Raw genomic sequence first — 26,500 nt, forward strand, 5'->3', positions numbered from 1 at the left:
TTATTGAATAAAAAACACTTTAACAATAAAACATTATTGAAACCATTTCCCTTATAAGGAAAAGAAAACAAGCGAAAGTATTTTACCTATATCCAGGCCATTCGAGGATAAGGGTAACAGTGAACAGTAGTCAATGGGAAAATAGTGTAGTAGTCGTTAGTAGTGGAAATTTGGTAAATTGGATTACTTAAGGGGACATCTCATCAAGAATTTGTTTACGTTGGACTCGAAAACAACCAAATTGTAGTCAGCGGAAAAGCAAGCAAATGGAAGAGAGTTCTACAGGCGTGCAATTCTAAAAAAATGGCTTTGTTCATGGAATCTACATTTAGGTTTAGGCAAAGATAAAGAGTTGGGGGAATTATTGGTAGTGGTCTCAGCTAGACGAGTCTTTTTCGTTAAAGTTTGATGAGGTGGGACCATAGATTGGAGCTCAGTCGAGCACATAAAGATTGGGGGAAATTATTGATACTGGTTTCAGCTAGACCAGTGTTTTTCATGAAAGTTTGGTGATGAGCGACCATAGATTGGAGCTCAGACAAGCACTTTCCGTGAAAATAACGATAAAACAGAGATAGGCTCGCCACGTCTCTTCTGTAGGAAAGAGGTTTTTTGGGGTTTTTTTACACAGTGATCACCACTTATCAAGGCCCGGAAGCCACTCAGGGATAAGGGTTATTGCAAGTACATTACGTTAGTGTGGAGATTTGATGAAGTAGGGAAAAGAAAAGGGGCATCCCCCACTAGGCTACGAAATCTATTTTGAACTCTATCAAGGCAGGATAAGATCTTTCTAATGGGCTCCTGCTCATATGTGGTATTGTTGTTGTTATTATTGTTGTTGTTATTGTTATTGTTGTTGTTATTGTTGTTGCTGTTGTTGTTATTGTTGTTGATGTTATTGTTGTTGTTGTTGTTATTGTTTTGTTGTTGTTATTATTGTTGTTGTTATTGTTGTTGTTGTGGTTGTTATTGATGATGATGATGAGCAACAGTATCAGCATCATTCCTGATTTAGTTCGCATTCATTTTTCCAATTTCTTACAAGAATGATATCAGGTAGTTACGGGAGAGACCACGTAACGGTTGTCCCTTAGTGAAAGTGTTTCTGTGGAATGAACTGGATTTGAACGTTGCACATCAATGTTGTCGGTCCATGTTGTTAACCACTGAGCCATCGTCACCTCCTTGGTGATGATTTTAAGTGAAAAAGATGTGCACAGCGTTGGGGTTCGGTTAATTGCCTATAATTTATCTCGACCCCACGTTATAATTTAAGGAGAATGGGAGCTGCTAAAACATCTTATCCTGCCTTCAGAATAGACTTCATAGCCAAGTGGGGGATACCATTTTCTCTTCCCTGCAACCTCTTTCTCACAGAAGAGACGTTGCGATCCTGTTTCTGTTTTATCATTATTTTTATCGCAAGTGCTCGTCTGAGCTCTAATCTATGGTCCCCCCCTCGCCAAACATTCACAAGAAACACTCGTCTGGCTGAAAACGCTATCAATAATTTCCCCCAGTTTTTATCTGTGCCTAAGCTTAAACGTAGATTCCATGAACAAAGTTTCTTTCTTAGAACTGCACATTCGTGGAACTCTCTTCCCTTTACGTGCTTTCCAGCTGACTACAATATGGTCGTCTTCAAGTCCAATGTAAACAAATTCTCGATGAGCGGTTCCCCTTAAGTAATCCAATTTACCAAATTTAAACTTTTATCGATTACTATGGTATCGTCCTTTTGACCACTGTACACTCTCTCTTTAACCCTTATCCTCGAGTGACCTCTGGGCCTTGATAATTGGTGATCCCTTTCTAAAAAAAAAGTGAATCTTGGGTTTACTTTTAGCAGCTTTGTAACTCTCGCTTTCCTTATTTTGTCCTTTAGTCCTCACATTCCATGAGAAAATGTAAGAAGCCATCAGACGTACCCCTCCACCGTACTGTATACCGATACTCTATGGCTGACTGGGATAGCTTCCGTACATTCATATCTGATTTACCTCTGCACTCCATGTTTAAAAAGGAAGTGTCCTCTATAGTATCAGATCTGACCGAATGGTTAATTGTAGGCATAGACCAATTCATACCATCTAAAAAATTCCAACAAAAACCTAACAGCCAGCCATGGTTCTCCCCAGAATGTGCTGCTGCTATCGCGCACAGAAATCACTTTTTCCATAACTACCAACGTAATAGATGCACTGAGACTAAAGCTGCTTTCAGGACTGCCAGCAACCACTGTAAAAGAGTAATAAAAAATGCAAGAGAGCTATATGCCCAGTCTGTTAAATCCAAGGTAGCTGATCAGCGGCTTGGTTCCCACCAGTTTTGGCAAATAACAAATAGGATCTTGAACAGAAGTGTGCGTTCTATCCCAACCATTATCAATGGACCAGAGGTTATCTCGTCAGCATCAGACAAGGCCAAACTATTTGCAAAGAACTTTGCAGCTAATTCTACCCTATGCGACGAAGGCCATCAACTCCCCACATTTCCTCCTATAACACAGAACAAGCTAGGTAACATACAAATATCCGTGCATGAGGTCGCCAAGCTAATAAAAAACCTAGATTCCAGTAAAGCAACTGGCCCTGATGGCATCCCAATTATAGTGTTAAAAAAGCTTCAACCAGAACTTGCTCCCATACTTACGAAACTATTTAAGCGCTGCCTTAAGGAGAAGTGCTTTCCGACCCCCTGGAAGACCTCCTCAGTTTGCCCTGTATTTAAGAATTCAGGTGATAAGTCATCTCCCTCTCAATACAGACCAATAAGTCTTCTCTGTGTTATGAGTAAGTTACTTGAATCAATATTAAATAGAGAAATAGTAAACCACCTCAGCAGGAATAACCTTCTTAGTGACACACAATATGGTTTCCGCTCTGCAAGATCTACCGCAGATGTGCTGACGGTTATATCCCACAGGATTAGTGAATCTCTTGACAAAGGCTTCCTTTCTAGGGCAATTGCTCTCGACATATCAAAGGCCTTTGACAAAGTATGGCATAAGGGTCTACTTCACAAGATTTCCAGCTACGGTATAACTGGAAATGTTTTCTCAATCATTAAATCATTTCTCTCTGATAGGCTCATAAGAGTAGTGGTAGATGGACAAAAATCGGAGGCCTGCAATATAAATGCTGGAGTCCCTCAGGGGTCAATCCTGGGCCCAACTCTCTTCCTGATCTACATCAATGACCTCCCTAAACACATACTTAAATCATTCGTTGACATCTATGCTGATGACACGACCATCTACGGCAACACATCAAAGGCTGTAAATGACGAAGTTCTCTCGGATTCTCTCTCCTCTGATCTCGAGCGCGTGGTTCAGTGGGGGAAGATGTGGCTAGTTACCTTTAATGCATCCAAAACCAAACTCCTATCCTTACATCATCAACGCTCTGATCCCCAGCTGGCATCAATTGTGATGGATGGCTCTCGTCTGGGTGAGGCCCCGTGTTTTGACAAGCTTCTGGGTTTGACCTTTACTCCTGATCTGAAATGGAACACGTACATCAAGTCTGTGGCCAAGGTCGCAGGAAAGATGGTGGGATCCTTCTACCGCTCCAGAAGATATCTCACTACTGATGCAATTCTCTATCTATATAAAAGCCAAGTACGGCCAAGGATGGAATACTGTTGCCATATCTGGGCAGGAGCTGCCAAAAACAGCCTATCATGCCTTGACAGAGTACAAAATAGACTTCGTGGTTTAGTGGGGGATGCCCTTTTCTCTACCCTGCAACCCCTCTCCCACAGAAGAGACGTTGCGAGCCTATCCTTGTTTTATCGTTATTTTCATGGCAGGTGCTCGTCTGAACTCCAATCTCTGGTCCCCCCTCGCCAATCTTTCACGAAAAACACCCGTCTAGCTGAATCCACTGTGAAAAATTTCCCCCACTCTATATCTGTGCCTAAATCAAAACGCGGATTTCATGAGCAAAGCTTCTTTCTTAGAACTGCACGCCTGTGGAACTCTGTTCCGTCTGCCTGCTTCCCTCCGGACTACAACTTGGATGTCTTCAAGTCTAATGTTAACAAATTCCTAATGAACCGCCCCCCTAATTAAACACTTCATAAAATCTCCTCACTAACGTGATGTACTTACAATAACCCTTATCCCTGAGTGGCTTCCGGGCCTTGATAAGTGGTGATCACTGTGTAAAAAAAAAAAAAAAAAAAAAAAAAAAAGCAATATTTCTGACAAAGAGGGAAGAATTGCTGTTTCCTAGGTCAAAGTCTATTCCATCTAGTACTTATAGTTGGCAATTTTTTTGACTTTGAACTTGTATTTTTTTAGCTTCCTTACATCAAGTGGCTTCATGCATTGTCTAAAGTGATGTTCATTTTTTTTTTTTTAAATTGTCGAATTTAGAGAAAAGAAAAGCAAAATTATTTTATTATATGTATTGACTAACCTGGATGCCCGGCATTGCCCAGGTGTTTGGAGATATTTGTTAAGAAAAAAAAAAAGGTTGTAGTAGTCAGGCAGGTTCGAACCTGTGACGCAAAGGTGGAAAAGAAAGTGGGGGTGTGTAAGGGTGTTGGTTGAGCAAAAAAAAAAAAGGAAAATTGCGATAGGAGTAGTAACCAGGTTCAACCCATAATGCACCAGAGGAAAAAGAGGTGAATAAAAGCAAAAAAAACGTTCTTATCGATGAGCCTACCGTGGTAGTGACGTCACAGGCGGTTGAAATAACACCTTTTATGCAATCTCATTTACGCAATCTTTGAATGATTTGCAAAAAATGTCAGCAAATAAAAAGACTCTCCCTGTAAAAAAGTGCCCAGTTGAGAGTGAAAGAATTATTAATATTTTGGGCCAATTTTTCGATATTTGTCGTCCGAAGAGTCGAGCTTCAAAAGGATACCAATCTCATGAAAATCCGTTGCCTCTGTCAAAAGTTTTAGGAAGACATACAAACATACATACATATATACATACATGCATACATACATACATTTAAACAGACAGGTGAGATTTATATTATAGACTAGCGAGGCGTACCCAGTGTTGCCCGGGTGTTGGGGGGGGAGGTAAAAAAAAAAAGTAAGTATGAGGATCGAACCCGAACCCGAACCCGAACCCTTGAGGCAAAGTTGTAAATTAAAGTGTGAAAAAAAAAAACGTGCGATGTTAACCATTGCCTCACCGCAAGATGCTAACGGAAACACGTTTGAATTTATTTAATTAGTTGGATTTGGCAGGTGCCCGTTTTAATGAGTTAAAGAGGTCAACTGCGGGATGGTATTCATTTACTGCTGAACGTTTTTTTTCCCCCACCCCAAGATGTTATAGGAAAAAGACTATCCCACATGCGGCGAGCGACAAATATTGAATATTTATCTTCCCGAAATCGAGCAAATTAAATAGACAGGTGAGCTTCGTTGTTAACTGTGAGATATTACGATGTCTATGTGATATAAAAAGTTTTAAAAAGTTGTTAAGCCTTTTGTTGACATACAGAAAAAGCAAACACACATACAAGCATACATACATTTTCGCTTTTATATATATAGATGATTTATCCTCTTTTCTTTTTGTTTCCAGTTTTTTCAGAAAACTGTGCCTGCGATATACGAGCAGGACCAGGATCTTCTGATGCAAACGGCTTTTCTAATCAAATACAATGCGAAAAAGATGAAGAAGTAAGTACAGTTTTTTGTTTGTTTTCTTGTTTTATTTGTTTCAGCTTTTAACTTTGTTATGAGATCAGAGAAAGAGAGAATGAAATGTCAGTGAACTCTTAAGTATATTGACCTCCATTGTCCGGTCCTTTTTTTCCCAAATTACTGCCAGACCTTGATTAACAATGCTGTTTTAGTTCCCTTTGTGTGCCCCGATGAACAACTTCCTTTTTCTTTGTTCTGCTGGTAAACATATTTCCTCTTTTTTTTCTTTAAATTTTGTTAATCTCTGCTTTTGGTATTTTACTTTCTAATACTTTTCAATTAAAATTATATCAGGAATCTAGTGGTGTTGATTGTTTTTTTTTGTTTTGTTTTGTTTTTTTTAACAAAAAAATATACTTGATTTCCGCTGTTTGACCATATGCTTTTCCATTTGACAACTGCCACTAACCCCAACATGATTTCCATAGTCTTCTTTTTCATTTTCTCCTCTGGCCATGTCGTTGTCCTTTATTTCTCAAATTACTGCCACACCTTGATTAACAATCCTATTTTAGTTCCCTTTGTGAGCCTTGATGAAAACTTCCTTTGCTTTTGTTCTGTTGATAAATTTATTTCCTGTGGCTATGAGTTGGGCTCTGAGTGTGTGTGCATGACACCAGCGTGGAAAACAACTCTCTCAATGCTAACATCCACATTTTAGTTTTTCTGCCAAAGCCTCTTTGTCGTCAGTTGACGTCAGCTCATTTTGATCTGTTCCGAACCACAGCCTGCATTCAACTGTGTCAAACTGGAAATTGCCCTCTACTGTTGCAAACCCAAGAGGGTCCATAATCTGTCCTGAACTGTTGTAAATGTCACAAAACTGATTGTCTCCTCTAAAACTGCCTGTAAATTAACTCTAAATATATCGGCCTCTATTGTCTGAGTTTTTTTGTTCTCATTACTACCTCACCTTGATTAACAATATTATTTCAGTTGCCTTTTGTGTGCCTTGGTGAACAACTTCTTATACCTTTGTTCTGCTGATAAACTTATTTTTTGCTATCTTTTTTCCTCTACCGGTTTTACTACTTAGAATGGGGGGAGGTCGATAATATCACAAACGAAGGAGAGAGAGAGTGAAAGAGAAAGATAGAAAGCAAAAGAAATGCAGAGGGGGGGGGAGCCAAAAAGTACATTCTTTTCTTACTTTAAAAAAAAAATGATTTATTCACCTTAAAGGATATGAACCTTTCAACAATATAAGATCCTTTTCAAACGATTTTTTTGTTTGTTTGTTTGCTTTTTTTTTTTTTTTTTTTTTACAAAAGAGTTACCACTTATCAAGGCCCGGGGGCCACTCGAGGATAACAGTTAATAAGTGTATAGTAGTCAGTGGAAAATTGACTTCCAAACTTATTTTGTCTGATGTTTCTTTGGAGGTTATTTCCTCCATCCATCCATAGCCCGTGAGCCCCCTGGAGGGGCATAGGCCATCTACAGCTTTGCAGATGCTTTTGTAACGAGGAGTTCTTTTTACAGGGTGAGGGTGCTGGCCCCACGCCTAACCTTCCCAGAAGGTACATACAGTGCTTCACCTTCCCAAATGATCACCCATCTGGTACTGGCCAGACTCAACGTTGCTTAACTTTGGTGATCTGACGAGAACCGGTATGTCAACGTGATTGCGCGGCACAATACTATTTCTCCTAAATATTATTTGCGATCAAATTCAAAACATTCTATTAAGTCATGATCTCTTCTAAAATGGTCACTCATCTGGTACTGGCCAGGCCCAATGTTGCTTAACTTTGGTGATCTGGCGAGAACCGGTGTATCAACGTGATTGTGCCGTACTAAGTTATTTCCTGCTACTCATTAAGTTTATGACCTAAACTTTGGGACTCTAATTAAGATTGAACTCCAATAAACGTTTGACCTCAGATAACCTTGAATGTTTGAAAGGTCGTTAAACAACAATAAACTAATAAACCTAGTTCAACACATTCCGGTATGTAAAATATCATATTCAACTGAATACGATGAGGATTGCCAGCCTGAAAAATATAAAAGTGTCTGATTAGTTTTTGATCACAATTCAAGAAAACGTCTGGTGCTACCAGATAAGGCTGCCTGAAGATACCGGTTTCCTGACCTAAGATGCACCAAATATTGTTTTGTTTTTTGTTTTTTTCTTTTTTTTCTTTTTCTATTAAAACTACTGTTCTCATCTTGAGTATAATTTACACAACGTTTTGGTCGATGTAACCTCCAGCCTTCTTCAGGTGTATCAAAACTTAGAACTATTTCTGTCAAACTCAGGGAATATGCATGGAATTTCGAACGGAACCTTTTATTTAATCTATTGTAGGTAGCATGCTCTTGTTCCATCAGCCATGAATGAATAGAAGTTGCGAATTGTGAATTACTTAGGACTTTTATCCAATCATGGTCGACAGAACAAGAGCATGCTAGCCCTGCAGATTAAATAAAGGGTTCTATTCGAAATTTTGTGCAAAATATCCAAATGGTATATATATTATTTAATTGGAATTATTGAGATGAGTATTATTTATTAATTTATTTATTGCGGACTATTGCAACTAAGAAAGATGAGGATAATAGTCCGCAATAAATAAATTAATAAATAATACTCATCTCAATAATTCCAATTAAATAATATATATACCATTTGGATATTTTGCACAAAATTTCGAATAGAACCCTTTATTTAATTCCAAATTTTTTTTTTAATCAATTTTCACCCCAAACAAGACACAGTGCCACTTTGAAGCAGGGGCTACTATCAGGGACTTAATTAGCAGGGGCATTATGAAGGGAGATGAGTAGCAAGATGTTTGTTCACATTACACTTGAACTTCTGCATATCAGTACAGTTGGGAAAGCAGAATCCCAGAAGGGAGTTCCAAAGTCTTGCAGTTCTGGGGAAAAAACTATTGGAGTAAAAATATATATACAATTGGGTAAGGCTCCGACCATGGAATATCAGATAATAAATAAACATGGATTTATAAAGCCAAAAAAATCCAACCTTGATCACCCTTTGGGGCCCGTAGCGCAGTGGATAGAGACGTTGAATCTCTACAGTTCCAGGTGAGAATTGTCTGAAGATAGCGGTTTCAATCCTACCCAAAACCAGCTTACTTGGCCAAAAACGTGGTGAGGCGACAACTATGGAAGGCAGTAATTGCTGAGGATGCAGTTAGGAGATTCGGAGTTTCTATCCCGTCGTGGTTACCATCTGATGAAGGCCAGAGGAATAGTTGGCCGAAACGTTGTGAAACAACAATTAAGAAAGATGAGGATAATAGTCGGCAATAAATAAATTAAAGATTTTCAAGTTCAACAAGATACGCCTGAAGAAGGTTGAGGTTACATCAACCGAAACATTGTGAAAATGTCACTCAAGATGAGAACAGTACTTTAAAGAATCCAAATAATACAAACGATGAGGATTGCCGACCTGAAAACTAAAAAAATATCTGATTACTTTTTAATTGCACTTAGTGACACTAGTCAAGATGAGTTATCAAATCTTTGAATTCAAAAAATCATTTGCATAAAAATTGTAAATTGATTCCATGTAAAATATGTTTTTGTTGTGCGAATCTCATTTAGGTCATTTCCTTTTTTGAAGTTGCTATGCGTACCCGTCCCAGATCCACCCTTGGGTGCACTAGGCAAAAAAATCACCCATGCATACCGTATCGCTGGTCACGCCCATATTGTTGTTTGTGTCGCCGTGAAAGCCCAGAATCTGGATCAGGCTGAAGAGGCGATGGATTTCGAATGAAACGCTTTCTATAGTTAAATGGGTCGAGCGGTTAAAATAATTGCATCCTGATACAGTTGGTAAATGGTTCTATCTTGCCTCATGGTAACTTTTGGCAACAATTTCGTCATTTTATATTATTGCCATCACTACTACTACTACTACTACTACTACTACTACTACTACTACTACTAATAATAATAATAATAATAATAATGATGATGATGATGATAAACAACTTCTAAAACACAACCAAAGCAAAATATGATGAAAGTAAAAATAAAATAGATAAACCCCATAATTTATTATACCATACCTGTTCACACTTATCACAATATTCTGTGGATCTATATTAAAAAACCTTGTTAAACTTTGTGACATATTTCCATTCTATGGAGGTCAGGTGCGAACGAACACCCCATAATTTTATAATACCATATTTCTTCAAACTGAAACATAATTATCAAAGTATACTTACGCAGATAGATATGAACAGTCTTTATTAAAGTTTGTGCCTATTTCCATTCTATGGAGGCCAGGCGTGAATGCAGACCCCCACAATTTTATTATACCATCCCTATTTAAGTTTAAACATACTTATCAAAGTATTATTATGTACATCTATATCAAAAGCACTTGTAAACGTTTTTTGTTAATTTTTAAATTTTTTATTTCCATAATTTGTGGGCCAGGGCGCGAACGCAGATCCCACAATTTTAATGAACCACCATTCTGCCAGATCAAACATACCCATTTCTGTGTCTCGATACATCTTCTATCATTATATGTAATCAGTTCTTTAAAATAGTCAACCATATAGGAGGCTATTCGTGACCAGACACACACATACATCCAGCTTTATATATATATATATATATATATATATATATATATATATATATATATATATATATTTTTTTTTTTTTACTTCATAAGTTTTGGTTTCAGTTTTGATTTCTATTCAAGCTGATGCATCAGTCATATCGATATATTTTTTTATTTTTGAAATCACAACTTTATAATGCATAAGAATCGATAGAACATTAAATCAAAATATCATTTTTAAGTGTACTTTATGACCGGGCTTTGCCAGGCGTTCGTGCTAGCTTAGATAAATACTTTATGCTAACATCAATATATTACATATGAAAGAGTCCGCTATGGTATTTCCTCAGGTCATTATTATTATTATTATTATCATCATCGTCGTCATCATCATCATCATCATCATCATCATCATCATAATCATAATAATCATAATCATATATATATATATATATATATATATATATATATATATATATATATATAGCTGGCTTGTGTCCCAGCGTTGCCTGGTATATTAAATTAACTCAAGAAATTCCACGCCCAATCTTGAATTATTAATACTAATTCACAATTCTTTTTTTTTTTTTTCTGTTTATTGTTAATATTTCCGTTCGTATTATTATTATTATTATTATTATTATTATTATTATTATTATTGAGAACAGGCTGACCTGAGTCCCGGCATTGCCAGGGAAAGTAGATTAACTCAAAATATTTCATGCCCAATAGTGAACCATTGACATGTAGTACGTCACACTTTTTTTCCTTCAGTTTATTGTTAACATTTCTTCTTCTTCTTCTTCTTCTTCTTATTATTATTATTGTTGTTGTTGTTATTATTATTAAAAACTAGCTAACTCGTGTCCTGGCGTTACCTGGTATATTAGATTAACTCAAATTCCTTTCCCAATCTTGAACCACTTACTTGTACCAATTCACACTTCTTTCTTTTTTTTTTTTTCTGTTTATTGTTAACATTTCCGCTCTTTTTTTTATCATCAAGAATATGCAAATAAATGCAAATTTCTGTGTGTTTCCCCCCCGACCCTAATCCTAACTCTTGTGAATTTACGACTGATAAAATTAGATTCATAAAAGATACACGTCTGAAATGAGGACAACCCTAAGAGTGATACGTACCGAATACCTACTTGTAGGTGGGAGACTTTGAAGGATACATCGTGATATAGTAGCTGATCTGTTGTCACAGCAAAAAGCGCTGACGATATTAACTCCTACTACACATACTATCTATATTATTTAATTGGAATTCATTGAGATGAGTATTATTTATTAATTGTTATTTATTGCGGACTATTATTCTCATCTTTTATTAGTTGTTTCATGACGTTTCGGACAGCTATTCCTCTGGCCTTTGTCAGGTGGTAACCATGACGGATAGGAACTCTAAATCTCCTGACTGCATTCACTGCAATTACTGCCTTCCATAGTTGTTGTCGTCTCATCACGTTTTGGCCAGGTAAGCCTCTGGCCGGCTTTGGGCAGGATTGAAACCGCTATCTTCAGACAATTCTGACCCTGACTAAGGCCAGAGGAAATAGTTGGCCAAAACATTGTGAAACAACTAAGAAAAAATGAGGATAATAGTCCGCAATAAATAAAAATTAACACACACGCTATTGTATTAATACATAGATAAGCGTTGAGAGTTATAAATAGTTTTGAACAGTCATTACTGGAAAGTTTGCGATTTTTTTTTTTTAACAAATTTTAAGATCTTCTTGAATTATCTCCCCCTGTTCTAAATGGAGTTTTTCAAAAATGAAAGAAAAAAAAAAATTGTTCACAATAACAAAAATGCACAAGTGCCCCAACAATTTATAACAAACAAAATATAAATTGACTTTAACTCAAAAATCTAATTTATAAAACTTACTATGATGTTCCTATTTACTTGCCTCCCCACGAGGGCAGAGTTAGACACAAGGTCAGTTTTTAATGTAGGGGAAAAACCAGCTCCTCAAAAAGGGGCACTCCAGATAGGAACAAATATACAAATTGCCTCAGTGTAGAAGGATTTCTCCTCCACTAATCAAGGGCAGAAAATGTGAAGTGTAGCATTAGGTGTATCAGAAGCGGCCATTAAAAATGCGTGATAAGAATCAATAATTCAACTTACTATCTTTTCGAAGCTTATAACTACTTGAAAAATGTAAATCAAACCCTAATTTTTTTTCAATTAAAGAAGCAAAGACCAAATTTAACAAAAATAGCAGGTTTAATAGCAAATTATGCAATATTTGTTTTTTTAAATCGGTTTTCTTTAAGAAGATTTGAAGAAAATAAACGAAATTTTACTTACGTCGATTATAAAAAATCGATATAAATTCCAAAAAATCACTTACCTATAAACAAATACTATTGAATGTTTAGTTCCATTCTTCATTGTTCAGAATTTATCCATATTTATATTTTAAATTCCATATATTTTTTAAATAAAAGGCTTTTTTAAAGCGAGGGTCGTACAAAATCGCATTTTCTTATCTTGTTTTGCGCCAAGCTTAACAGAGCTCCTCCTGCTACTATGAAATTTATCAAATATGGATTCGTCAAAGGGACATAATGTTTCTTTTTTATTGCGTGTGTTAACCAAAATTAGTATTTTTCGTCCTCTGTAGTTAAAAAGAAACACACATTCACTTATAAGTTTTTCCTCTAAAACAAAAAATCCAGTTCACCGATTTTTTTTTTTAATTCTTTTAATGAAATATACGAGTTTTTGATTGATATATTTTAATACTTCTTTATCAACTGAATTTTTTTTTTCGATATCTAAAAAAAGAAAACATTGAATGAAATAGAAAAATTTGTCGTCAGCGTCCAGTATTTACTTGACGACATAAGCATAACATCAGCTTTCATTAAAAAAAAAAAAAAAAAAACTCAACGTGGTTTTTTAAAAAAAAAAAGGTTTAACACTTTGGACTTTACAGGTAAATTTCCAAAAAACTATTCCTTTTTTTTTTTTGTTTTAAATTAGAATATTTTCTTTATTGATCTTTTATCTTCAATTTATGATATATAAAACTTTGGTACATAAATTAATTATTAAAATGGGGGGGGGGATTTAAAAAAAAAACGTTTGTCTAAAATATTATATTTGATTTATTGGAAAGAGCATAAAATTTCACATTGACCCTGAAAATACTGTAAAAATTGAACCAATAGAAAAATTTTGATAGATTTTTAAAGTTTAAAAATTTAAAAATATTTAACTCGTAAAATTCAATTGATTTCATTACGGAAAAATAAATGGGTGCCTAAACGCCCGCCGGCACTTTGTAAACACTGTTTTTTAAAAAATAAAAAAAGAATATTTCTATTATTTTTTAAACAACTTTAATAGTTTATTTTGGAAGTATATTCCATACAGAAAATAAACGACCCACTTTAAAAGGAGAAATTACGAGTTTTTTTATATTTTATTTGCAGTTTTCTGTCAGGGGTATCAAAAATTCCTCCAAATTTCTGATAAACCTAGTGTAGCATCAAAACAGATACTACTCTGTGATCTTGACCCACTCAGTCTTTACTACAAATACTATTATGGCGTGTGTTCTACAGAATTGTCTAATCTATTCCCTGCTTCCTTTATTCCAGCTCGTTTGACCCATTGGTCTAGTGGTCTTCATCGATTCACAGTTTTTATACCTCATTATAATACAACTTCCTATTTCAGTAGCTTCTTTCCAGGGACTGCAAGCTTGTGGACAGTGTTCGCACAAACTTGAAAAGTCTTTGAATTTTGAGTTTTACCTTGAAAAGGACTTATTTTTTAAATTGCCCTGAAAAGTTTTTGAAAATAAAGAAAATGTCTTAAAAGTCCTTGAAAACATGGAAAATGCCTTGAAAAGCATATTTTTTTTATGTCCAATAAAAATTTGTGTCAAAATATTAAAAATAAAACCGAAATAAATACTATTAAATTATTTTTTAAGTATTAATAGAAATACCATTAAAATATTTTTTAAAATATTGAAAATAAAATCGAAAATTGAAATTGTGTTATATCGTGAAAACAAGAGTTGCGTCCCTTTGTTTTCCATATTAATAACAATAAAGGGACGTAACTCTTATGCAGGAAGTTTTTTTAATTTTTTTTTTTATTCAATTTTTCACTCCAAACTAGGCACAGTGCCACTTTGAAGCTGAGGCTACTATTAGGGACTTAATTAGCGGGGTCATTATTAAGGGAGATGAGTAGAAAGATGTTTGTTAACATTACACTTGAACTTCTGCATATCAGTGCAGTTGGGAAAGCAGAATCCCGGAAGGGAGTTCCAAAGACCTGCAGTTCTGAGGAAGAAACTATTGGAGTAAAAGGCTTTCTTGCACCTAGGGATCTCTACTGTAAAGGGATGAGACTTAGTAGCTTGTTGGGTTTGTCGGGAGTAGTTACGTCGGGGAGGTACAAGTGTTTGCAGTTCGTCAGAGCATTCACCATTAAAGTATTTGTAGAACAGGCAGAGGGATGCAACATCTTGTCGATGGGACAGAGGCTGAAGCCTAGATGACAGTTCAGGACCTATCAGGTTTGCGACTCTCTTTTGAATCCTGTCCAGGAGCGAGAGACAAGCAGCAGACGCACCAGCCCAGATGTGACAACAGTACTTCATACATGGGCGAATGGTGGCCTTATAGAGGTATAGGATACTGTCAGGCATAAGTAGTTTTCTAGCACGGTAGAGGGAGCCAACCTTCCTTGCAGCAGCCTTGGCAATACTCTCAATGTATCTATTCCAGTTCATATTCCCTGTAAACGTTAGGCCGAGGAGTTTAAAAGAAGTACTTTCAGGCAATGTGTTCTTGGCCATTGCTATTGGTGGTAGAGGTTTCTTGTAGTTGAAGGAAACAAGCTTAGTCTTAGCAGCATTGAATGTGACCAACCATTTTTGTCCCCATTCCACGACAGATTGGAGGTCATCCTCTAGTGTTTCTGCCATTTCCTTGGATATGTGTTCATTTGTTTTCCCTTCATATCTGTTAACTTTGTCATTTACGACCTTTGATGTGTTGCCATAGATGGTCGTGTCATCAGCATAGATGTGCACGAATGATTTAAGTATGTGTTTTGGGAGATCATTGATGTAAATGTCCACTCTCGAAAATTGAAATTGTGTTATATCGTGAAAACAAGAGTTGCGTCCCTTTGTTTTCCGGAAAATAACAATAAAGGGACGTAACTCTTATGCAGGAAGTTAAAAAATAAATGTCCACTCTCGTATTCCCTTATCAGACAGCTGTCTTCTCTAAACCTAAAACTAATGGCCACCAAGCAGGTATGAGGTAGAAAGCAATTTAGAAATGCATTAAACATTCTTATGCACAACAGGAACGTAAAGAACGATGAGTGTGATAGTGTCCTGAAAGAATCTGATACTTTTGTTGTCATTGGATTTGAAAAGTTTGTTAGGTTCAACCACTGGAGTGAAGATGATAGGTTAGACCAACTGTTTGCGACCTACATGACTTGTTACAGCAAGCTGTTTCAAGCTGTGAAAACTGTTCTGGTGCTCTCTCATGGTCAGGCCAGGCCAGTATAGAGATAGGATTCTCCGTGAACAAGGAAATAGAGGTGAAGAATATGAAGGATGAAACTGTAGTGGCACAGAGGATCATCTGTGACCAGGTTAAAGCCGCAGGGGTGGGGGTCAAATCCCAATAACTGACCCTCTGATTGTTTCATGCTCCATGGCTAGACAGAGGTATGACATGTACTTGGAAAAGCAAAAAGAAGAGAGGCAAAAAGATACGCAAAAATTCCAGAGAAAGACAGAAAGTGAACAGATAGAAAAAACTAAATAAGAAGAAAGTGACGTTATGTCATTGACTTCATCAGCAGATACCCTTGTTCTGACAGCAAAAAATTCTGGGAATTTGAATCTGTTGAAAAGTCAAATGCCTTCAGAAAATCGGCCTTTGACAAAAAAAAAAACAAAAAAAAACATGAACTTCCTAAACTCAAAAAAAGGCTTCAAACTGAACAAGAGGAAGATTGATTGATTTAGAATCAATGAATGAATGTGTAGTGATGAGCTTAAGTTGTAAATAGTTGACAGTTTCGTTGCACAGAAAATTTCATGTAACTTCATTGACAAGTGTAAGAAGGCAAGCAACATAACAGAACATACAATAAAACTACTTCATGAAATAAAAAACAAATAGAAATGACTTTTCCTGTTATCAATTTTTAAGTTTTTTGGTTTATTGTATCATTGAATTTTGTTTGGAGAAGGCCTTGAAAAATTTTGAAAAGCCTTGAAAAATTTTGAAAAGCCTTAAAAAAATTTTGAAAAGCCTTGAAAAAATTTGAAAAGCTTTGAAAAAATTTGAAAAGCCTTGAAAAATTTTGAAAAACCTTGAAAATTTTTTAAAAGTCTTAAAAAATTTGAAAAGCCTTGAAAAATTTTGAAAATCCTTGAAAAATTTTGAAAAGCTTTGAAAAAATTTGAAAAGCCTTGAAAAATTTTGAAAAGCTTTGAAAAATTTTTAAAAACCTTGAAAAAATTTGAAAAGCCTTGAATAAATTTGAAAAGCCTTGAATAAATTTGAAAAACCTTGAAAAATTTTGAAAAACCTTGAAAAATTTTGAAAAGTCTTGAAAAATTTTGAAAAGCCTTGAAAAATTTTAAAAAGCTTTGAAAAAATTTGAAAAGCCTTGAAAAATTTTGAAAAGCCTTGAAAATGAACATTGAAAATCTGTATGAACCCTGGTGGACCTCTCTTCCTACTCACTATTTTCCTTCTTCATACAGGCTTAGTTTTTTTATGACTAAGGTCAATAAGCATCTCCGGTCTTTGTAATAATTAGCTTTTATTCTTGTTAGCTGCTTATGTCAAGTGGTTTCATGCCTTGTTGAGAGCGATTTAAAAAAAACAAAAAAAAAAACAAGTGAAGCATGCATGGTCCCCCATTAGTACATAGTGAACGAAGCATAAAAAAATTACTAAGTTCACGTTCTCCCCCTTCCCCCCTCCATTTAGCCTCAAAAGTCCCTAGGGGACATCAAATCCTAGTGAAAATAAACAAACAGTGCAGTTTTAAGCCTTAACATATGTAATTTTGAGTTCAGCACCATGCAAAACTGCTAAATCGACATACACAGAAAATTTTGGACGAATATAGTAAAATAGTCCCAAGAATGGAGTGTTTTTATTAGCCCTAAAAGAGCCCATGAGGCACACCCAAGAGTTATTGCAAAGTATAGAAAAACAAAATTATATAGAAATCAGTTAGTTACAACTTTTCACAAAGTTTTATAAAAATCCAAGACATCAATTTTTTTTAATAAGCACAAAAGTGTCAATTTTAGCCATTTTTAACCTGAAAAGTACCTCTAGAGGGCAACCGGAGTTTTCCCGGAAAATCCGTTCTGTTACTTTTTTTACTCATATCATGTTTAATGCTTGTGCAAAATTTCAAAAAAAATTCCTAGGCGTAGTTCTTGAAAAAAGTGCGGACAGACAAACAGACATGGGTGAATTTACAGGCCCACCCTTTTTTTTTGTTGGGGGACCAAAAAAACAAAAACTCCAGATAAGACATGAAGTCACTTGGTGTGATGAGCTAAGAGGAACAAACGATGCTCATTGCAAAGACAGCAGACGCCTTTTGTCTTGAAAAGATACAGACTACAGTATTTCACAAGCCTGCAGTTCTTAGAGAGAAGCTACTGGAATAGGAAGAAATGAGGTATCAAAACAATGAATTGGTGGGAGACTACTAGACCAACAAGTTAAATGAGCTGGAACAAAGGAAGCAGGGAATAGAGCTGAAGAACACGTGTCATAATCTAATACAGGGTGGCCCGCTTAAAAGTAGCCCAGAAAAATGTAGTCGAGAGGATGAACATTTGTTTATTGTTTAAATTACCTGTAGTGTTATAAAAGATGCTGGGAGTGCTCCCACTGACCTCTTATATTAATGAGGTATCCCTCCGTTGTCCTAATGGACCATCTGTAGTCATGTCTTGCTATGTGCCCTGCCTGTCTGTGTTTTGCATTACAAGAATTCGAACCGTTTGTTTGAGGGTGGGTCCGTAGATCATAAAGAAGGTTCAATCATCAAGGGTCACTAAGATATTTGTTAAGTTTTTCTATGGCTCAATTTTTAGGGATATCTATACTAATTATTTTTTTAGCAAATTATTTTTTATTTTCATTATTAAATCCAGTTGATAAATAAATTGTTTTTTTTTTACATTTTTTTTTTCTAATATGCGACACTCCACCTTGCTTGTATGTCTCTTGGATATTTGTGGTCACTAATAAAACATCAACAGTCCTTTGTGATGTATTGAACCGCTAAACCAGATTCATTCTCTAGTTTATTAAATATTTTCTTCTGATTTCTGCAAAGATTAGTCATTTAAAATTATTTGTTAGCGCTGAACCCCAACAATTTGAAATCATTATAATGTCTGTTTAACTATGCTAGCAAAAGTAGTGTTTTGCCTTTAATATAATTCCAACTTTTGTGAACAATAGACGTTTTAGGGCTAAACAATTTAGTTAATTATTTTGTCGCTTCAATAAATAATGAAAGATTGCCAGTTTTTGTGGTATTGTCTAATCGTTGAATGTTTGAGTTAAAGAGAAAGACGAATGATTCTCAGATCGCCAAGTTCGCCGTGTTGAAGAACACAAAAATCCGTCCTGTTCCCTTTTCGACGCTATCGCAAACAAGCCTTCTTCTACTCACCTCAGATTGCGAAGTACAAAGGTTCAATCATCAGGGGTCACTAAGATATTTGTTAAAGGTTTTTCTATGGCTCAATTTATCGGGATATCTATACTAAATTGTTAATATTAGTGAAAAAAAAAAATGTTTTACGAAACAGAGGATCGATACCCATGCATATTTTTTTATTCAAAAAAAAAAAAAACATGATCTAAGAGGAGGCAACTCAAAGAAAAAAGGGATCTATACATTTTTGGGCACGTTTAACAAAGGTTGCAGATACTGCCTGTATATCTTCTCTGGTGATTCTCCTGATAGCTTTAGTAATGTTCTCCTTTAGTTGGTCTAGATTGTGAGGATTATTTGCATAAACTTTTTGTTTTAAAGTACCCCCAAAGATAAAAATTACACGATAACAAGACGGGGAACATGGTGGCCATAACCCTTTGCTTATTGTTCTCTCTTCCGTAAACATGTCATGAACTCGTGTCAATGATCTGTGAGACGTGTGGCATTTAGCACCATCTTGTTGGAAAAAGAATTGCATTTTGTCACGTGGTGTCAGTTGGTTGTTAAGAGAAAGATGAGATAGATTGGGCTACTTTTAAGTAGGTCATTCTGTATATAAAAGGCTATATGTCTGTCTGTCTCCATTTTTTCAAACTCTATCTCCTCCAAAGCTAAATGTCATAGAACGGCGCCAGGGGCCTCAAATGATTGAATTTTATATGGACCATTCTTTTATGGGTCTTTAGCCGGTTAAAATTTTAAGGGGTCAAAAATGGGTCAAAATTTTAAGGGGTAAAAAAATGGTTAAAATTTTAAGGGGTCGATAATGGTTAAAATTTTAAGGGGTCAAAAATGGGTCAAAATTGAAAAAAAATCGTTAAACAATTTCTACATTAATCTTAGTTTATTTTTAATTTTAATTTTTAATCAGTTCATATGCGTGTCACGTTGGTACAGTGGTAACGTCACCAGCTTTAAATGCTACAGTTTTGTTTTTGATTCTAGCTGATGGCACCCAAAATACTTTTTTTTTTTTTTTTTTTTTTTTTTTTTACTTTTGAAATCACAACTTTATAATGATATATATGAAATTTGGACAAATTAAAATATCATATTTAAGTGTATTTTATGACCGGGCATACGCTAGTATAATACATAAAACTCACTATGTCTGTCTGTCTATTTGTCTCCATTTTTTCAAAGTGCATCTCCTCTAAGATGCAAGGTTGCAGAGTGGCATGAGAAAGGTCAAATAGTTGCATTTTTTGTGGATTGTTCTTTTATGGGGTTTTAGCCAATAAAAATAGCTGCTAAGGAATCAGAATTGGACAAAAAAATTGGAACTTGGCAGGCATAAGTCGACTTAAATAACGATTAAGGCTGGAGCGCTATATGTTTTGGTTTCAATTTTAGCTGATGGCACCACAGTCAGATTTTTTTTTTACTTTTGAAATCATTACTATATAATTTTTTAAATCATTACTATATAATTTTTTAAATAATTGCTATATAATTTTTGAAATCCTTGCTATATAATTTTTTAAATCATTACTATATAATTTTTGAAATCATTGCTATATAATTTTTGAAATCATTACTATATAATTTTTGAAATCATTACTATATAATTTTTGAAATCATTACTATATAATTTTTGAAATCCTTGCTATATAATTTTTGAAATCATTACTATATAATTTGGATACCAATCGATAGAGAATTGACTCTATAACAATAAATACGAAACGATTTTCCCCACTTTCTATCTGTGCGTAAATCTAAACGCAGATTCCATGAACAAAGCTTTTTCACCAGAAGTGCTTGCCTTTGGAACACTATTCCGCTGGCATGCTTGCTAGTTAAATACAACATGGTACCCTTCAAATCTGATGTAAACAAATTCTTGTTGAACCGTCCCCATAAATAATCAAATTTTACCCAATTTACACCATTACCGATTACTACACTATCACCTTACATTTATTAACTTTTTTCTTTTATTTTTTTTTACATAGGCGTCACTACTTATCAAGGCCGAGAGGCCACTCAAGGATAAGGGTTAAAGAGTGTACAGTAGTCAAAAGGACAATATAGTAATCGATAGTAATGGAAGTTTGTTAACTTAAGTGTAACGGCTCATCAGAAACTTGTTTACGTTGGACTTGAAGACAACCATATATTGGAAAGCAGGAAAACGGAAGACAATTCCACAGGCGTGCAGTTCTAAGAAAAAAGCTTTGATCATGGAATCTACGTTTAGATAAAGAATGGGGGGAATTATTGATAGTGTTTTCAGCTAGAAAAGTGTTTCTTGTGAAAGTTTGGCGGAGGGGGGGGGGACCATAGATTGAAGCTCAGTCGAACACATTCCATGAAAATAACGATAAAGCAGAGACAAACTCGCAACATCTCTTCTGCAAGAAAGAGGTTGCAACGAAGACATCTCCCACGAGGCCACAAAGTCTATTTTGAACCCTATCAAGGCAGGACAAGTCCTTTCTAGCAGCTCCTGCCCAGATGTGGCAACAGTATTCCATCCTTGGACGTACCTGGCTCTTATATAGATAGAGAATTGCATCAGCAGTGAGATATCTACTGGATTGATAAGAAGGATCCGACCATTTTTCCAGCGGCCTTGGCAACAGATTTGATGTACGTATTCCATTTAAGATCAGGAGTAAAGGTCAAGTCCAGAAGCTTGTCAAAACTTGCGGCCTCCCCAAGACAAGAGCCATTCATTTTAATTGATGCCAGATGGGGATCAGAACGTTGATGATATAAAGATAGAAGCTTGGTTTTAGATGCATTAAAAGTAACCAGCCACTCCTTTCCCCATTGTACAACGTGATCAAGATCCGAGGAGAGAGAATCGGAGAGAATTTGGTTGTTTACTGTCTTAGATGTGCTACCATAGATGGCAGTGTCATCAGCAAAAATGTTTACAAATGATGTAAGGATGTGATTTGGAAGATCGCTAATGTAGATCAGGAAAAGAGTTGGGCCCAATATGAACCCCTGAGGGACTCCAGCATTAATACTGTGAGCTTCTGATTTTTGTCCATCAACTACTACTCTTATTAACCTATCAGAGAGAAATGATTTAATAATTGAGAAGACATTTCCAGCTATACCATAGCTGGAGATCTTGTGAAGTAAACCTTTATGCCATACCCTATCAAAGGCCTTAGATATGTCAAGAGCAATTGCCCTAGAAAGGTTGCCTCTGTCGAGAGATTCGCTAATCCTATGAGATATAACTGTAAGCACATCTGCTGTAGATCTAGCAGAACGGAAACCATATTGTGTGTCACTAAGAAGGTTATTTTTGCTGAGATGGTTGATTACTTCTCTATTTAACACAGATTCCAGCAACTTACTCATGACGCACAGGAGACTTATTGGCCTACACTGAGAGGGGAATGAACGATCAACTGAATTCTTAAATACAGGGCATACTGATGAGATTTTCCAGGGTGATGGGAAGCAATTCTCCTTAAGACAACGTTTAAACAGTTTTGTAAGTATGGGTGCTAGTTCAGGTTGAAATTTTTTGAGTACTATAATTGGAATATCGTCAGGGCCGGTTGCTTTACTGGAGTCAAGGTTTTTGATTAGCTTGGCAACATCATGTACAGATATATGTATATCACATAGCATGTTTTCTGATACAGGGGGAAATATTGGGGGTTGGCGGCCTTGGTCGCAAAGGGTAGAATTAGCTGCAAAGTTCATGGCGAAGAGTTTGGCTTTGTCTAATGCTGATGAGATTAACTCAGGTCCATTGATGATAGTTGGGATAGAGCACACGCTTCTGTTCAGGATTCTGTTTGCTATTTGCCAAAACTGGTGGGAACCAAGCTGCTGCTCAGCTACTTTGAACTTGACAGACTGAGCATATAACTCTCTTGCGTTCTTTATTACTTTCTTACAATGGTTTCTGGCAGTCCTGAAAGTGGCTTTAGTTTCCATGCATCTATTACATTGGAAGCAATGGAAAAAGTGGTTTCTGTGTGCAATAGCAGCAGCACATTCTGGAGAGAACCATGACTGGCTGTTAGATTTTTGCTGGAACTTTTTCGAGGGTATAACACTTATCCTCGAGTAGCTTTCGGGCTTTGATAAGTGGTGACTCTCAAGTTAAAAAAAAAAAAAAATTCACGGCCGGACAACGGTGCCTAGCTAATCCTATCTAAAAAATATGTGTGTGTGTGTGTGAGAGACCTTTTAAAAAACTCGTTTCTTATCGTTGAGCATTTTCAGTTTAAATAAAAAGTCTGCCAATTTAGCTCTTATGTGCAGATCATTATATAATGATTAGATCACGATGATAGACGTTAAAAAAAATCTTTTTAAATAAATGTTTAAATTTCAACAGTATTTCTCGCGGTTAACGATAGTCGAATGGATTAGGTCCTTGCTAATGAAGCCAGAAATGGCTTCTGTTACCGGGTTCGAATCTATCAACCAGTGTTAATCGTGACACTCTCCTGCACTGATGATTCCCGAAAAGATGAAACACTGGTGTCTGTAGATATTTAAGAATTATTATAGTAAATAATTATATATACACAGACACAGTTCGTAAACTCGAACAGTGCTAGTTAGCTCTCTCTCTCTCCCCCCCCCCTCTCTCTCTCTCTCTCTCTATAGTATATATATATATATATATATATATATATATATATATATATATATATATACATATATATATAAGTAATATGATTAATAATTTATAATTAAAATTAAAAATCGATTTCATAAGGAAGAACAAACAAAATCAATAAATTGTACGATCGTTTCGGAAACGATGTTTTTTATTATGATAGACATTGAGTCTTGGACAATAATTTTATCATATAGTTTTTGAAAACAAAGTCTCCTCATCAGCAAAAATATTGGGTGGGTGGGGTTTTAACTAAAGACACCAAAATAAACCTAGCATTTTTATTTTATTTTTTATTCATCCTACATTGCTGAGCAAAAAAGTAACTGTTTTCCTTTATATTTTAAATATTTTCCAGATACATCTGCCTTACTTAAAAATGCTAGGTTTATTTTGTTGATGGGGAGACTTTGTTTTCAAAAACTATATGATAAAATTATTGTCCAAAACTCACTGTCTATCACAATAAAAACATCGTTTCCGAAACGATCGTACAATTTATTGATTTTGTTTGTTCTTCCTTATGAAACCGATTTTTAATTTTAATTATAAATTATCAATCATCTTACTCAATATTAAAATAGCTCTAGTATATATATGCCTATTGAGCTTGTTATATATTTACATTACAACGAGCACTGTTTTCTTTTATTTTAATTGTATTATTGAATGCACTAATACATTAAAATATACTCTGCTCTTTAGACTTTTGTTCTAATCCCCAAAGTATATATACATATATATATATATATATATATATATATATATATATATATATAGATATATATATATATATATATATATATATATATAGTACTAACTAGCTCTACCTACGTATTGAGCACTTTTAAAGTACTTAAATTTTACGCATAAATCTATACTTTCGTATATTAATTTTATGTGAGTAAATTAAGTAGTTATATATTACACACACACACGAGAGAGAGAGCACGGTTCGGGTTCACGAACTATAAAAGTAGTATAGTTAAATAGACAGGTATTACAGTTATTAGTAGTAAAACTAATTCCATTTTTTTTTTTTTTTTTTTAAACAAGACAACTAAACTTTTGTGTCTGTGTGTCCCAACCAAAGATTTAATTTCGCCTGACAAGGTCGCACTTAAATAGACCACTTGTCAACAATTGCCAATATGTCCTCCTGGTCTTCTTATTCGACTTTCTTCTCCTCCTATAGTAATTTTATCTTAAAATAAATAAAACATAAGTAATAAATTTAAAAAAGAAAAAAAGTTTTTAAGATTACTATCATTATTTTGTGCAGCCATTTAATGGACAGTAGTAGCACGTTTTTCTTTTTTCTCTTTTATGAAAGAGCGGACGACAATATTGGAAATTAAATAAGGGATGTCTCTCCTTTTTTTATATATACAATTGCATGGCGGCTTCTATATTAAACATGGATCACACGTAAGTAACATAAGCATATATATATATATATATATATATATATATATATATTACGAAGTGAATTTATCCGGCGTTGTCCGGATGGAACAATTTAGAAGTTTTAATTATTATTATTTTTTTCTGAATGAACTATTTCGATGATTAGCGGTTTTATTATAGCAATTTGGACTCGATATTGATCTTTTTTTTTTTTTCACTGTTTCACAATATCCAACAAAGCACACAAAAAAGAGGAAGGGTGAAAAAAATAAATATACAACAAATAAATGTTACCAAAGGCAAGATAAGTTACATTTCTACCTACCTGGATGTTTTTTTTTGTGTGTGTGTGTGTGTGTGTGTGTGTGTGTCTGTCTGTCTGTCTGTGTGTTTTAACTTATTTTAGAGCGTCTATTTACTTTGAAACAAAAGCAGTGTCTAGTCTGTTGAATTAGAACGAAAAAATGTCAGTTTTGTCAATTTAGACCCTCGATAATCGCTCAAAAATCGAAAATTAAACCAGATGTTTGTAAGAACGTTACATTTTCGCACGATTGGTGACATTTATTGGATGGGTTTCTACTAGTATTTTGTTTCATTTTCGATTTTTGAGTGATTATCGCGGATCCAAATGCCTATAACAAAGCTGCCATTTTTTTTCATTCTAATTCAACAAACTTGACACTATTTTTGGCTCAAAGTAAATAAACGCTTTATAATAAGTTAAAATACAAAAAAAAAAATTCAAGAAGAGGAGCAACTTATCTTGTCTTTGGTAACTTTTATTTGTTGTTTTTTTTTGTTTGTTTCACCTCCTACTTTTTTTTTGTTAGTTATTTAAAAAAAAAAAAATGCCTTATTTATTTCTTGTAAATTTCTGAATGAGTTCTTTGGATGAATGATTTCAAATATTTAGCGAATGTTCTGGAATTGAATGTTAGGTGCCTATATAGATCATCCCCCATGGCAGATGGTCCTGGATATGACCTTAAACTATATCCGATGGTGAGGCCCCAGTTTGCAAGCTTTGGGGAGTGTGGAGCCACCCTTTAATTGCCATTGCTCCCAGGTCCACTCTGACCCGGACTCTGGTAGTACCTGTTAGGCTCCCAACTATGGGTTAAATAGAAACCGACTTAAATATATATATATATATATATATATATATATATATATATATATATATATATATATATATATATATATATATATATATATATATATATATACACACACACTCTATTAAAAAAATTGTTCTTCAAAATCACTGGATTCGGCATTAAATAACCTGAAAAGGGTTGATATACCGTAAAACAACCAACCAACCAAGCAACCCATGGCAGGTGTTATTGGCTATATTAGGATAACAGTCGAAAGTAGACCAAACAAAATTAAATCTGGGTTCCTGATATAACCAGGAAAACATTTTTTCATTGATGATTTATTTACATTGTTGAATTGAGGTCAATTTGCAGTTTAT

The 26,500-nt window shown here is 35.0% G+C and overlaps 1 protein-coding gene across 6 annotated transcripts in view; it reads left to right on the top strand.

The window, feature by feature from the left end:
• Positions 1 to 26,500, top strand: part of LOC145268811 (EVI5-like protein) — a 663,419-nt gene that overhangs the window by 414,709 nt on the left and 222,210 nt on the right. For all 6 annotated transcript variants that reach the window (XM_080124436.1, XM_080124431.1, XM_080124433.1 and 3 more), the window contains one exon: positions 5,558 to 5,655. In XM_080124436.1, the coding sequence (XP_079980562.1) occupies positions 5,558 to 5,655 (98 nt within the window). The remainder of the gene's footprint in view (positions 1 to 5,557; positions 5,656 to 26,500) is intronic.

This window comes from Euprymna scolopes, chromosome 44 (genome assembly GCF_053919585.1).
Source record: "Euprymna scolopes isolate OS-2025 chromosome 44, ASM5391958v1, whole genome shotgun sequence".
Classification (NCBI taxonomy): Eukaryota; Metazoa; Mollusca; class Cephalopoda; order Sepiida; family Sepiolidae; genus Euprymna; species Euprymna scolopes.